General features: G+C 40.6%; 1 protein-coding gene across 3 annotated transcripts in view; it reads right to left on the bottom strand.

Annotated features, from left to right (window-relative positions):
- Window positions 1-14,551, bottom strand: part of AGL (amylo-alpha-1,6-glucosidase and 4-alpha-glucanotransferase) — a 421,834-nt gene that overhangs the window by 72,006 nt on the left and 335,277 nt on the right. For all 3 annotated transcript variants that reach the window (XM_078644341.1, XM_078644358.1, XM_078644350.1), the window contains exons 29-30: window positions 11,509-11,621; window positions 5,114-5,325 (exon numbers count right to left, since the gene is read on the bottom strand). In XM_078644341.1, coding sequence (XP_078500467.1) covers window positions 5,114-5,325; window positions 11,509-11,621 — 325 coding nt within the window. The remainder of the gene's footprint in view (window positions 1-5,113; window positions 5,326-11,508; window positions 11,622-14,551) is intronic.

Raw genomic sequence — 14,551 nt, 5'->3', positions numbered from 1 at the left:
CTTCATGCACATTTATAATAGTTTGAAATCTATCTAAGGGATACAGGTTTTGAGCAATTTAAAGTGGCAGTGGATGCAGGTGACACAAAAGGCTCACAAAAATGCACCTAACACCGATGTTAGCATAAATGACAAAAAACACAAAAGTTGGTTATGTGACAAAGAAAGAATACATTACATCAAAAACCTCATGATAAATGTTTCAATTCATTATAAAACCATGTACTCAGAGGGAAACAAAGCACAACCCCTCTGCAGTTAAAGAGCAATGCTCTCTTGCCTTTCTCCCACCTGAAATACAAATACTGGTGTTTGCCCCAAAGCTTCTTACTACTTTGAACTGAACTGTGTAAACAGTGCATTGTATTTGGATCAGCCCCACTCAGGGGAAAAACAGTAGGTTGCACCTTCTCCATTTACAGGATAAAATCCCACTGAGAAATGACAAAGGATGCTCTACATCAACCCATTAACTTACAGTTACTCTATTTCCTTAAAAGCGGTTAGTCTTGGCTGAACGTTTTTGTGCACTTAGTTGCTAAACTCATCTTTCCTAAAAGTTTTTCTCGCTGGTCAAAACACTATCCATTCAGACACCTCTTTTACGGTTACTGGGCTAACCAAAACTGCCCTGACTTTTTTATTTAACTGACTGACACACTTTCTGTGTATAAATACAAACAGTCACAGAGTCTAAGTGCAGAGTGTTACTGTTCTGCTATATGTGGCACATCTGCTGTATTTCAGACTTAAGCTAACCACCAGAAACTTTGTGGTGCAGTATATAATACAAAAGTACAATTCAGTTTTTGTAATATTCTTGCGCTGTTGCCACCCAGACGCCAAGAACCTGAAGAACTTTTGACCAATATCCAGACTCCCCTTCTTGGCCAAAGTAGTGGAGCAACATGTTCTCAGACCCCTCTCTCTGTTTCTAGAGGAACATCATCTGCTCCATGTGCAGCAAGGAGGCTTTAGGACCCATCACAGCACAGAGCTAGTAATGCTCTAGGTGCTGGATAAGCTTAGGCTTGCGCCTGATAGGAAGAAGTATTCGTCATTGATCCTGTTGGATCTTACAGCTGCATTTGACACAGTAAACCATGCTCAGCTGCTGTCCCGTATCCAGAGGTTGGGAATCTCTGGTGCGTTGTATCGTTGGATCGCATCCTTCCTAAAGGACCGGACACAAAAAGTTCATCTGGGGGACTATGTGTCTAGAGAAGGCGCTTTGCCATGTGGAGTTCCGCATTGTTCCACGCTGTCTCCACTGCTCTTTAATACCCATCTTCAACCACTGGTAGCAGCATTAGCACAACTAGACTGTCAAGTGTTTAACTATGCGGACAACACTGATTCTTCGGATCGATAACTCTTTACGGGCACAGTCTAGCATACAGAACATTTTCAGGTTTTCAATGAATTGGATGACGGCCAATTTGTTTAAAGTAAACCCTGACAAGACTGAGGTTCTAGCAATCAGCACAGGGGGCAACCCCTGGTCTAACTCCTTTTGCCCACAAGAGCTGGGCGCCACACCGATACCGGTGCCGGTTGTGAAGAGTCTAGGCATTAAGTTGGACACTAAGCTAACACTGACAATGCCTACTGTGGTAGGGAGCTGTGTGGGCCTTATGAGGCAACTTCGGAGATGGTACCCCTCTTATCATTTTCCACTATGCATACAGTAGTGAGGGCACTGATTGCGTCGCGACTGGACTACGGTAATGCACTATATCTTGGGCTACCAAACAAGCTGTCAGGGAAGCTGCAAGTAGTCATAAATTATGCAGCAAGATTGATTTTCAAGCTCCCAAGAAGGTCACATGTTACACCTCTGCTGCAACAATTGCACTGGCTCCCAATCAAGCAGATGGCCAGGTTTAAGGGCCTATGTATTGCACGCAAAGCCCTGGATGGGACGGCACAGGACTAGATCAAGAACCGCCTGAAGAGATATGTACCGGGACGATGCCTCCGATCGTCCGAGCCAAGCCGGCTGTCCTGCCCACGGTTTGACAAAACCACCATGGGTGGACAAGCCTTTTCAGTCTTGATTCCCCAGCTGTGGAACAAGCTGCCGGAGAGTTTGCGCAGGGAAGCCACTCTCCTTCCATTTAGGAAAAAGCTAAAGACTTTTCTGTTCACAAAAGCTTTTAGACAAGATAAGTACTGACTGAGTAGGCACTGGAATGGGTCACTCCTGGTATTGTTCTGTACTCCTCCACAAGCGCTAAGAGAACGTTGGTGATTTTGCGCTATACAAATGGCATTTAACATAACATAACTTAAATTTTAAAAATAGTCCCACATAAAACAGCCTTAAAATAAACCTGAAAGTGAATAGAATTGCTACAGTTCAAATTCTTCTGTCTATTACAACAGAATAGGTTCTGATAGCACTAGTCTAGCCAACTGCAAATTTACCTTCAAACAGGGTCCCCAGTTATAATTCATAAAATGTATATGAAGATGGTAGAGTACTTGAACAGAACAGAAAGCATGAAAGCTGCACTATCAGCTCATAGCCATAGTTACTTATATTGTTCAGTAGAAGAAAACATATTGTTCTTTAACCATCTTAAGACGCTGTTTTAAAACAATAACTTTTCCCATTTACGAAGACATCAGGGAGGAGATATGTTTCCCTGAACCATTCGGTTGTCCCACAATCATAATTCCTAAAGAGGAAGCTGTTCCTTTGGGTAGTTCTCTCTTTGCCAGTCAGATAACACACCCTTTCAGATGTTGGTATCTGATCACTGGTTTGCAATTGTTAGTGGGAGCTGCAAAGCACTGACAGGTCATTGCAAATCTCTTTTAGTGGACTCGTCCAAATGGCATAGCACAACATTAAGATCTCCTCCACAACACTAACGATCTGTATAAACAGTCTTAACCAACAATTAATGACATATACATAAGTAGGCTGGGGCGGACTTGTACTTCTTTTCAACCCTTGGGGTGAGGACCTTCAGCTTGGCCAGATTCTTGACGTTGTGGGTACTGCTCTTGGTCATGCTTTTTACTATGGGCAAGAACTGGAGAGACCTTTGAAAAGAAAGAAGTCCTCAAAAAGGAGGTGGAGCTTAACCTTATGGTGTAGAACCTCGATCTATATAACTTTGTGAAATACTGTGGCATCATTGGATGGAGGAGTGGGGGGGATGGGGACGAGGAAGACTTTGCCGCATAGGGCTACAGGTCAGTATCCTCTCAAGGATATTCCTTATCCTCAGATGTCACAGGGTTGAGAGGATCCGAGAGGCTTCCCTGTTCTGAGTCAGGTTGTCTAAAGGAATAGACAGCTGTGGTGAATGAGAAGGTGGTGTTGTGTGAGCTCGGGGACGTGGTGGTGAATTGAGAGATGATTCCTGAGGCTAGGGCCTGGGGGAAAAGAGCTGTGGTAAGGGGATGGTAGCCTTGCCCTTTACTTTTTTGGTTATTAGATGGAACTCTAGTTCCTCCAATATTTGTTACTCAAAAAAGAGCTTTCTCTTCTGTATTGGACTCCTCCTGCAGAGCAGGCTGAGCTAAGATCTTCCTAGTGGAGTAATGTATAAAGATCTTTTGATGCTTGACATCCAACACCTTACAGAGCTTAAGGGCAAATGAGGGTTTCACTCAAGTCTGATCTCAGTTCCTAGGTCTGTCTCAGTTAGTCTTTGGGGTCAGTTTCAGGGTTGACTTTGAAGCCTATTTCTCAGAGACTTGAGATCGATCTGGCGTGGATGGGTGCTGAGGCTAAGTGCCCTTCACTGAGGCTTTCTTGGAGCCAAATGGGTTCCTTGGTGTTGAGTGATATTGTAGCATGGAGCCGAAACCAAGGGTCGGTGCCTCTACGGTCTTGGGACAGGTGCTCTGCCTTGATAACAGAACACTTTCGAGGCCAATCACAAGTGAATTGCTTCTCAAGTGAGTATGGAGGGATGGAAGTTCAAAGGGCTATTTTTTTTATCCTGTACACTGTGCTCTGGCCAATGGAAGTTCCTCCTCCTCGACCTACAACATGTCGAAGAGCAAGATCTCAGGGTTTTGGTCTCCCTGCACGGGCTGGATAAGTGAAGAGATGCCCTGCTATTCTTGTTTGGTGCACTCAATAGCCTTTGCTCTGAATAAGTTTAGTGTATCAGATGGGCCTCAATGCTGCATCTGCAGCGGGCACAGTAGTGTTTGCAGCAGTAACGGATAGTCTATTTACACTCTATCGGCTTACAGGTTGTGCAGGTTGACTCCTGGTGATCTGGAGGCAGGCAGAAGTTACAGACCTGATGCATATTTAACCATGGGAATTTGCTGTTGCATTTAGGACAAAACTGAACTTTTTACAAGTTTTTTGCAAAACACCCTTCCCAAACAGTCATTCTTGCTAGAAACAGATTTTATATAAAGAATCCACATCAATGTGATTCAAAGTTGAATCCTACACAGTCACCGATGTGGTAGAGAGTTCTTTCGTCGCTGGCGTTGAATTTGCGATAACAGGCACCAAAGGTACCAGAGAAATTGTGGAAAGCCCTAGACCTGGAGCTTTAACTATAGAACCCGATGGCAGAATAAAACAATCTGAGGGGCATACTTCGTCTTGATGCACTGAAAGCTCAGGGAGTAGTCACATGATATCTTGTGACCAAAACTTCTTCGAAGTAAAAACTTGCTTATGTCCACTCCCAAAACTAAACAGCAGGTGTAGGCTGAGCAGAGTATTCACAGCCACACATTCTACAGGAGAACAGAGTGTCTACAGCCACATATTTTACAAACAATATTGTTTGTAGCAAGTACTGACTCATTCTGCTCTTAATCTCCACACCTCATACTATCGGCCTGGAGGACTGTGCTCTGGTTTTGCTGATAAACCTGTGTTTATAACAGGTGCACATCAAAGTGCAACATGGCATAAATGAGAGCGTAACATACTATTTCTTACCATTGTTAAGAGAGGGGATAGCACGACCCACTCAATGCATCATAATAGCCCCTCACCACACTTAAAAATTGTAATAAATAGTGGACATCACACACATGCACACACACACATACACACACACAGCTTAAGAAATAATGTGTTATACCAAATATTCAGAATATGCCAATATTTCATTTTACCTACCACAACCATTGCAACAGTAAAATTTGGCCGGAGCTGATAGTCACACCAGGGACTAGAGGCTCCTACGCTGTCCTTGTATATACCACGCTTGTGAACCAAGTTAGGCTGCTTCTCATTTGGGTCAGATGGATCTTCAGAAACATGAAACAATCTTTCAAAGTTATTCTGAATTTTTTGGTTCCACTCTTCATATGTAATGTGTAGGTCTTTTCCTGAAACAGAATAAAATTTAGGGATTTTGATCATTGACAAATATATTTTCACACATTCTATGATCTGAATTTGAAAAACATGAAAATTGAAAGAGACATATTAGGGACATTATTATACATTTTGTATAATGCTTTGTATCTTGTGTAAGTGAAAGACTCCCAGACATCTAAAATATATTTAAATGTGTTACACCAAATCTAAACCTCTAATAAGATGGTACAAGATTTAACTAAGTTAGAAAATAACAAATGAATTAGGTTAGCAAATATTGATTCAATGTCTTTGTTACCCTACTCTATTGAACAACATGAAAAATAATCCATGGCATTAATGGAAGAGACACCTTTTAACATACAGCTATAGATTTATACACAAATTAGGTGCACACTAAGAGTTTGTAGAGAGCCTTCACTCATACATCTATTTATAAAGAAGAAGAAACCTGTCTACTCTCAGGACGTAGGTACACCAAGGCAATACAAAGCAGTCAGTCAGGGCCTCACCAGTAGGGAGGTGCTAGTTTGATGCTAGCAGGATCAGTAGGGAACCCAACTGCCACTGGAAGGGCGCAAAAAAATTCACTTTCTTTAGGGCATCTTTAACTTTTTAGGCAACACATCCTTTGCAGAATTTTTATCTGACTCTAACTCTCTAGGACTAGTATTCTGAATCGAACACAAACAATCTGGCATGCTCTGAATTATTACATTTCTTTTTATATCATCATATTTCCCAGAAGAACAATGGGACACAAAATAAAAGAAAGATTATGCATAGGTCCGTGCTAATTTGGCAAACAGGAGGTATTATGTAATTGAGATGCTAAAGAGGTGATTACAAAACCATTCTTGTACAATGTATTATTATTTGCATAGTGTTTTGAAAGCAAAGAATGGTGAAACTGTGAACCTACACACCATGGCTAAATATGTTGGCAGCTAAGATTAGATCAGATTCGTATCAATGAAAGAAAAAATATTCACCCATTCAGAAGGTACTATTATTATTGTTAAACTTCTCAAATTAAGGAGGTGCAGCATAATGTGCACATGTCAGGCTTGTACCACAGCTGCTCAAGTGATGTTATACTTTAAGACATCGAGAGGACACAAATCCCTCCTGCACATTCAAACCTGAACCCCAGCTTGCCTTACCGCTTGTTCCTAATTAACAATTCTATAAAAGTACTTTCTTAGTAGTTTATGATTTACTATGCAGGAGAGTAATCCTTCTTCATGTATGTGTGGTTTCATGAGGTCCAAGTGTGTGGGACGATACCAAACAAGCATTTGCAATGCAATAGGTCATGCATTTGCGAGAGTTTAAGCTATTGTCATTGTAAATGACAATGCCTTTAATGTATCTGTTTTCAAAACCAACACATAGATAAAAGGTGTGTCGTTTACAATGGCAATAGCTCAAATTTTCTAAACCAACACATTGATAAAAGGTTTGTCATTTACAATGTCAATAGCTCAAAGTTTTGCAAATGCGAGACCTATTGCAATGAAAATGCCTTTTTTTAATCTCACTAAAGTTGAGAAAACATGCCTCTTTTAGCGACCCCCCCACTTCTTTTAATAAAACTTAAAACACTGAAGCAGTGACTTGCGAAAAGGCGCAAACTCCGCAATATGGGCCACTTTATTTTAGGGTGCCCTGGCCTATTTATGATCCTAATCCAACCCTATACAGATGCCATATATACGAATATTTTAAAACTGGGAAGTAGGAGATTTTGAAAGCGGAATGTGCTTTCCCTTTGGGCTTTAATTAGGAAAAAGGGCAATTTTAGGCGGGAAGACACTTAAAATAAAGCCACTTTTGACTTCATGCATCGGGAGACTCCCGCCTGAATCGGGTCCATTGACATGTATGCAGTTAGTGGGCCCTGTTTAGTGTGCGATTCATCTGCCAGTGACTTTTAGTGTATCGATGGTGATTTGGACCAACAACTGCATGCAAGCCAGAGGGTCTCAGAGACCGTGAGGAGCAGTGTATTAGGGCATTCACTCCATTTGTGTAGCAGCACACTTCGAACATGCCGCTTCACAGCACTTTCTCCAAAGCGCCTTGACGGCAAAAAAAAGCACATATCAAACTTCACTAGGACGCCATCATGCCTTGTCAAACAGCTTCACACGCCTGTCATGAATATTTAACAAGTTACTTCTCTCTAGCACTGCCTTCCTCTTACACAAGCATTATCTGGAATTCCCACAGCTTTTAATGCATGCAACGCTTTCTAGATGCTGCAGTTAAAGGCCAAGGGAAAGTCACTCGCATACAAGAACTTCCGCCAGTGGTTGGCCAGCAACGGCTCGGAAACTCATCGCGAAACACTGATCCGTGTCCCCTTGCAGTACATTTGGGTTACAAGATTGTGTCATCCGCTGAAAAACCACAACCGGCTGATAAAAGTGCGCGTGCATAAGAGACGCTGTGTGCGTGCACAATCTCCAGTCCGGGTGGGGGAGCCAGAAAGGAGACATGGAGGGGACCAAAAAGCCTCTCTGCAAATGAAATGTGAGCGTGTTACATAAAGTGTGACGCGCGCAAATTAAAAGCAGAGGCGGACCTTCAACCCCATTTCCAAAGCAAACCTGACAATAGATCTCGCAAGCGAGCAACGCATGTGCTGCGACGCTAGGCGAGACCTAAAAAAGGAATTAACAGTCTTATGGAAGTTTCAAAATTAAAAAATAAGAAACAACTCAAAAGGAATCTGAAGCCTTTCTTTTGAAATTACTTATCTGTAACTGGGATTGTATTATTGATCAGAGTTTGGATGTAGGAAGACCAGTAGCTGCCTTATCGATGACTGACATAAGGCCATTCAGGTCTAAAGTCACTAATACTACTTTGAATTTTGCCAAAGCACACGTCTACAGAGAGAGGAGTCTTTGAAAGACAGGCACTTTGATACTCAGGATACATTTCAATAAACAAAATGTATATTTGGAAGCCTGTCCATGGGGCCATTCTCTTTCAAAGTAAAAGAGGGTAGTGGAAAACCAATGTGTTAGGTGTATTCAGTAGAGGAACTCAGACCTCATTCAATATGCAAATCAAGTAGTACAAATACAACAGCAATTTAATCTGACACTTGAACACCTAATTGGAAAAGCAACGTCTAATTGTAAGTACTCTGAAAGGCCCCAAAGTTGGCCAAATGAATCTTGGTTATAATAAACTGAATACCAGAATCAAGAGAAGAAATTAATACATGAAAACATAAAAACCAGGAGATGTCAGGGGTTTTGACTTTCATATTGATGACCAAGAGGCCAAAAACAAAACCATCTGTTTCTTTATTTTGAATTCGCACTGTCTCTCATGACTTATTTCCCGACTTATTTTTTTTGTCTGCGGGCATGATACTGTGCTTAAAAACTAACTTTTACAGTATTCGTTGTAATGACTTCTGATACTATACTATAGAAGACATCAAACTGTGTTACATATTTGTTGAACTTTATAAAAAAATAGCACATCATTTTGCATTTTGAAAGCTAAAGAGATAGATCTGCAAATCCCCACTCCCAAGTGAACCCAGCAGGTGCTCTTCAAATCTGAGATCAGAGGTTTAAGTGAAGGTGTGTTATGTTTGCAGTTCGAACTCTTCTAAAAAATTAGATGTTCTTCAAGAAAAGTCGGTTCTTAACTATCAGCCTGCCCTTCCCCTGTTTCAGTGTAAAAGCTCTTATTGAGGATTAAGTACTATGACACCAGCAATTTGAAAAGCATCCAAGAGTGGAAGGAGGAAGGAGAAGATGAAGTCTTCTGTATTTCAGTTGCGTTAGTCTTGATGGGTAACATTTCCACCACATAACATCAATGTCGAGTAACCACCTAACATTACCCTGGTGGCAAAGGCCAAATTCCAAAATATAGTAGCAAATTTACAATCATAGATTTACACGTACATGCAAGAACAGATGTATTATGGGATGGGAGGATGTAATCACCCAGGCTACGCCTATATGGGATACCCGACGACTAGGTAAATTGTGCAAAACAAAGGGAATCCGACAATGGGACCTAAAAGGCATTACAAAGGTCGGGGATATCTGGAAGAAAGGAGAGGTCATCTTATTTGAACAACTGCAGATAATATACGGGTTGGCACAGACAGAGACTTTTAGATACCAGCAGGTTAGACATGCGCTCCAAAGTGCACTACAACAGGGCACTCAGCTGCTAGAAGCCTCACCTCTGGAAGATAGACTCCTCACTGACCATCTGAATAAGAAAGCCATCTCCCTAATTTACCGAAAAAAAATAAACAGCCAGCCAGACCCCATGGTAGCCCTTGAGAAACGTTGGGAGATAGAACTGGGACCATTAGGCGAGGCAGAATGTCAGGAAGCATTGGCATCTCCCAGGGAGATAGGAATCCCCTCAAGGCTGAGACTGCTACAATTGAAAACCCTACACCGAACATATTACACACGTACGCTTCTTCATAAACTGGGGACTACTGATACAACGCTTTACCTGAGACACTGTGGCCTTCCTGGTACGTTCATACACACCATCTGGAAATGTCATACTGGGAGGCCGTCATGAAAACAATGTCTCAAGTGGAAATCCTCCCCGAAACAATGTCTAATTAATATATGGGAACCAACAGACCTTAACCACACAGACCAGAACTGGGTAATGCTTGGAATGGCGCTGGCAAAGCGAAACATAGCTCGCAACTAGGGAGCAAGGCAGACTCCTAACCAGCGAAATTGGTGCCAAGAAATGGACAATACAATGGTAACTGAAAAAGCAGTGTATGTGCATAGTGGATGCCTCAGAAAATGGGCCAGAGTGTGTGGAAAATGGAACACCTTCTGTGGCAAAATATGCGAACCCCCCAAGAGGAAACATTATCTGATATTAGTGACTAATGGAGACTAGAATGAATAGAGTATATGTAGTGAGACAAGCCCGCTTGACTGTATACCTTATATATACACTAACAAACAGCATAAAAATATATAAGAAGAAGCGAAACTGTATACCTATGTGGAATGAGTATGACTACTGTCTGTTGTTCTGTAAAAATGTACTGATTGTAAGTTGTTGTAAAATAAAAACAAATGAAAAAAAAAGAACAGATGTATTATTTTCTGTGGTACACACGCACTACCAATAATCTGCATGAAAAACTGCATGAAGTGCAGTTTTCCAAGTGTGTTCTTGGGAAGGTCATGTAATGCAATGTGGATTTGTAGAGAGCTGCTTGTCACCCGGGATGGTATCCAGCTGCTGGGACATGTGTCATGTGATATTACCATAAGGATCCTGTTCTCACTGTGCATAATTCTTCATAGCAGAGAACGTCTTACAGGGGGGGAAAGGACCCCCCCTGTACAAATGCACACTTATTTGTTTTTCTCCTTGGAAAAAGTTTCTTGCTTTGGACGAACCCCTTCCCTTATATTCCCAGCATCTTTGCAAGTGATCCATTCCCCCTTTCAACCTGGGAAAAAAATTATGTCAGTTTTAAGCTGAAGTAAAAATCCAAATTGTCAAGGTGGAAAGGGGAATGAGAAGACTTTGTGGGTGTCAAAACCTCTAAAAGTAATCACACCTTAGAAAACCAATGTTTCCACCCTGTGAGTATGCGACGGCGAGGCTCTACCTTCACATCCTCAGTCGAAAAGCAGCTAGTCTACAGAACTCCAAATATGGGCATTAAGTGTTCACTAACTGGGTTGGGCTACTGGAATGTAAAGCTAAAATTATACTGGGTGTAGAATTCTGTTATAAACTTTCTAGGTCACAGGACCCTAAACCAATTACTCAAATATAGTGAAATACCCTAAGAATGGAAAAACAAGTTTTTCAAGTTACTCCTCAAAACAGCAGTTTACAGTAGATGGAGAGAATCTGCTGAAACTCCCACACTGGAGTAACCATTTAACAAGAAAACAGCCATAAACCGAAAATAATCATAAAGCCAGACTATATTCAATGCAAAATATGCCACTCTGCTTTAAGGATTGAGTATTATTGTAAAATGTGCTCTTTGATAGGAACTATGCCTTATTATCTCACAAAACATTAAATTGTATAGTATCTTCTTCAGTTGAAAGAGCAGCACTATTTAGGGAAATTTCTGCTATTTAGTACTCAACAGTTACAATAAATCCGATAAGGCCATTTTCACGGTATAGAAGGATGCTTACCATCTCTTTTAATGGTGACTCCTGGATAAGGGAAGACCTTCTTCTTACTGAGCTGCATTAGCCAGCGTACTGTAGATTTACCCAAACCAACAATTTCCACAGCAGATCCATCTCTAAAAGGAAAAAAATTAAACAAAATGGTTACTTTAAAAAACAGTTGCTAGCAATGAAAATCTTATGTTACAGAAAACAATGAATGTGTTTGTGGCCAGAATCGTATTGCACACTTATATTCTTTTTAGGTGCACAAAACGTTAACTGGCAACCTCAAAAAGAAATTTCTGACACACTAGATCAGCATTGGCAAACATTTATGGAGACATATGAAGGAACAAATGTAAAAATAGGCACGGTGCTGCCATTTTATGTTGCAAGTTTAGGTACATTTTGTGAAAATTGATTTTTTCCGAGGGAGGGAGAATTGGTTGTGTCAGATCTTTAAAATGACTGTCGCAACTACATGCCTGAACTTTGTAAGTATTCTCAAAACCTCATAGTGATTTTTTCCATCCTAAGTGTATATATAAATGTACTACAAATGTGAAGTAAGTCTGCACTCAAACCAGGAAGGATACTAAAGTGACCCCTATATTTTCAGGTGATGTAGAAGTAGTGATATCTCTACATTTGGATTGCCTTTCTGCAGGGCTATGACTAGGGAAAGTACGATGAGAATCAACGATTTTCGTACATTTCCAGTGTATTCCTGGAGATTTTTGAGAATCCAAAAAAACGCGTATGAGAAAAAGTATGAGTCTTTTACTTGAAAGAATATTTATTGAAAAATCAGCACCTCATATAACAAGGTCATCAAGTAGCTTCCATTACTCCGTTTTTCCACAAGCAGAATCCAAGCCTTTCAAATTAAGCATCATTGTCTTTAAGGAAGAGTGTAAATATGCAACACGACACACAGCACACATAAAGCAGCAAGGCATTTATTTGATATCCCTGCTAACCAACTTCCAGCATCTGCCTCAATAGAACTCTAACCTCAAGTACAATGCCACGGTTATAGAAGCTAAGAACATCACAGTTAAGATGGTGAGAGTGGCCAAGCCACCACACATCTTCCCCTTACACAAACAAGGAAAGAACCTGCCAAGGCAAGACAAAGACAAACGCATACCACAGCAGTAACCCAAGCTACACCAACCCACAAGGAAAACCCTATGTTCGAACATAAGAGAAAGCAAAATGTACATCAGGAGACATTTCCTGAAAAACTGTGGTGGACAATAATCGTTCACATTGGCAGGTTCTTACACACTCTCCTTCCACTGCTCTGAAATTCCCTGTTGTCGCCATGCACTATCTTGTTCTCTACAATACGCCCAATGGTAATACCACTAGCAGACTAATGATAAGCCTTCACTGGTTCTTTCTTGTAACGTGCATCCGCTCAAATTCCTTATGCTTCCATCTTTGATCTTGATGACATTGCTAAAATGTTTCAAATAAATCGTCATGTTCTTAGGTCTACCGAGAACAACCAGCCAATATCATGCAACACCATAACTTTCCACAAGTTCCTCTCACATTCCAATACAGTTTCAAATCTGCACTGACTAATCCCTTTTCTGGCCACCCTTTCTTCAAGCACTTGCAATAATGTATCTAGGTTTCATCCTAGTGCTCTTCTTTTTTCTGCGTTTTCAAAAATAGCTTCAAGTGTAAAAAAAAAAACGTCAGCCGTGTTGTTCTTTGTACCAGGAATATATTGTACAGAATAGCCATATTCCTGCAGGTCAACCACCCATCTCATGTTCCAGGCGTAACACAATCCAAACCTTTCTTAGTAAGGATTTCTCTCAAAGGCTTGTGATTACTCTGGATGGTAAAAAACACAGACCCCAAAGAAAATCCTGAACTTTTTTACAACCCCCCTCTCGAATTACTGAGTTGGAGTCTTTAATAGTCTCCATCTTCAAGAAGGGTGACCTCTTCAACCCAGCCAGCTATCGTCCTATTTTACTACTCGATTCCCTGGTGATAGTCACTGGCCGAATTTTAGTGAATAGATTAGAGGAGTGGACTGAAAGCAATGAGATACTTAGTGATCTACAATATAGTTTTGGCAGAGGCCTGGGGACGATCCAACAGGAACTCGACCTAAACCTGTTAGTTGGAACGTACCCGCAAAAAAACAAAGGGTCATCTGTTCTTTGCATTTGTAAACTTATCTCGTGTGTTCGATTCTGTTTTGCACGATAAACAGTGGTCCATTATGAAGGAGTTCTGAAGTCTTACAATTTGCAAACTGACAGTGAATATTTATTAGGCAGATCGTTCTGAACCCCCATCCCCTCAAAATAGGTTACTTTACAAACCACCCTATAAGTATATACGTTATTTTGCAAAATAAATCTTTGAGCGTAAAAAATCAGAGCACAATTTGTGACCAGTACAATAGTATACCTGGGCTCATGTTCTTTTGGAAATCTCAAGAATCAGATATGAATTTATGCACTGCAAATAATTTTGAATCACGTGATTTGCAATGAGAGTTTTTTTTTTTTATAAAGTCAGGTTATTTCATAAACAATTTATTCAACAGTGGGTAACTAGAGTTCTCAAAATTTACAGATGAATTATCTTTTAAATACATTTTCAATATGGTACTTTAGACTTTAAGACAAACCTGAGATGTAAAAGAAAATGTTACTGCTGCTGCTGCTATGCCAGATGCAATAAACTTAGTTAAACTTAAGTTGACCTTATTTGCCATGAAAAGAGAGGTCACCAACAATTGTGAAACCAGTTATTAAAAACGTAATTTGTCATTGCAAGGCTCACCCTAGGTACCAGAAAAAACACAACAAGGTCCCTAAACATGTCACAGTTTACGTTAGGACGTACTCAATCGAGGTTGAGCACATAGACATCTATTGTTTAGCAAAGTAACCAGCAACACAGTGTCAGACAATAACAGTACGTCAGTAGAGCACAGTAAAAAAATTCAAAAATGATCAATAAAAATATAAAGTTTTTTATTTTTGACAATCATAAAAAGGATTTAACATCCGCAGGTTAACAACAATAT

This window comes from Lissotriton helveticus, chromosome 1_1, assembly GCF_964261635.1.
Source record: "Lissotriton helveticus chromosome 1_1, aLisHel1.1, whole genome shotgun sequence".
NCBI lineage: Eukaryota > Metazoa > Chordata > Amphibia > Caudata > Salamandridae > Lissotriton > Lissotriton helveticus.
The sequence above is the reverse complement of the archived record's forward strand: the minus strand, read 5'-3'. Positions and strand labels throughout refer to the sequence as shown.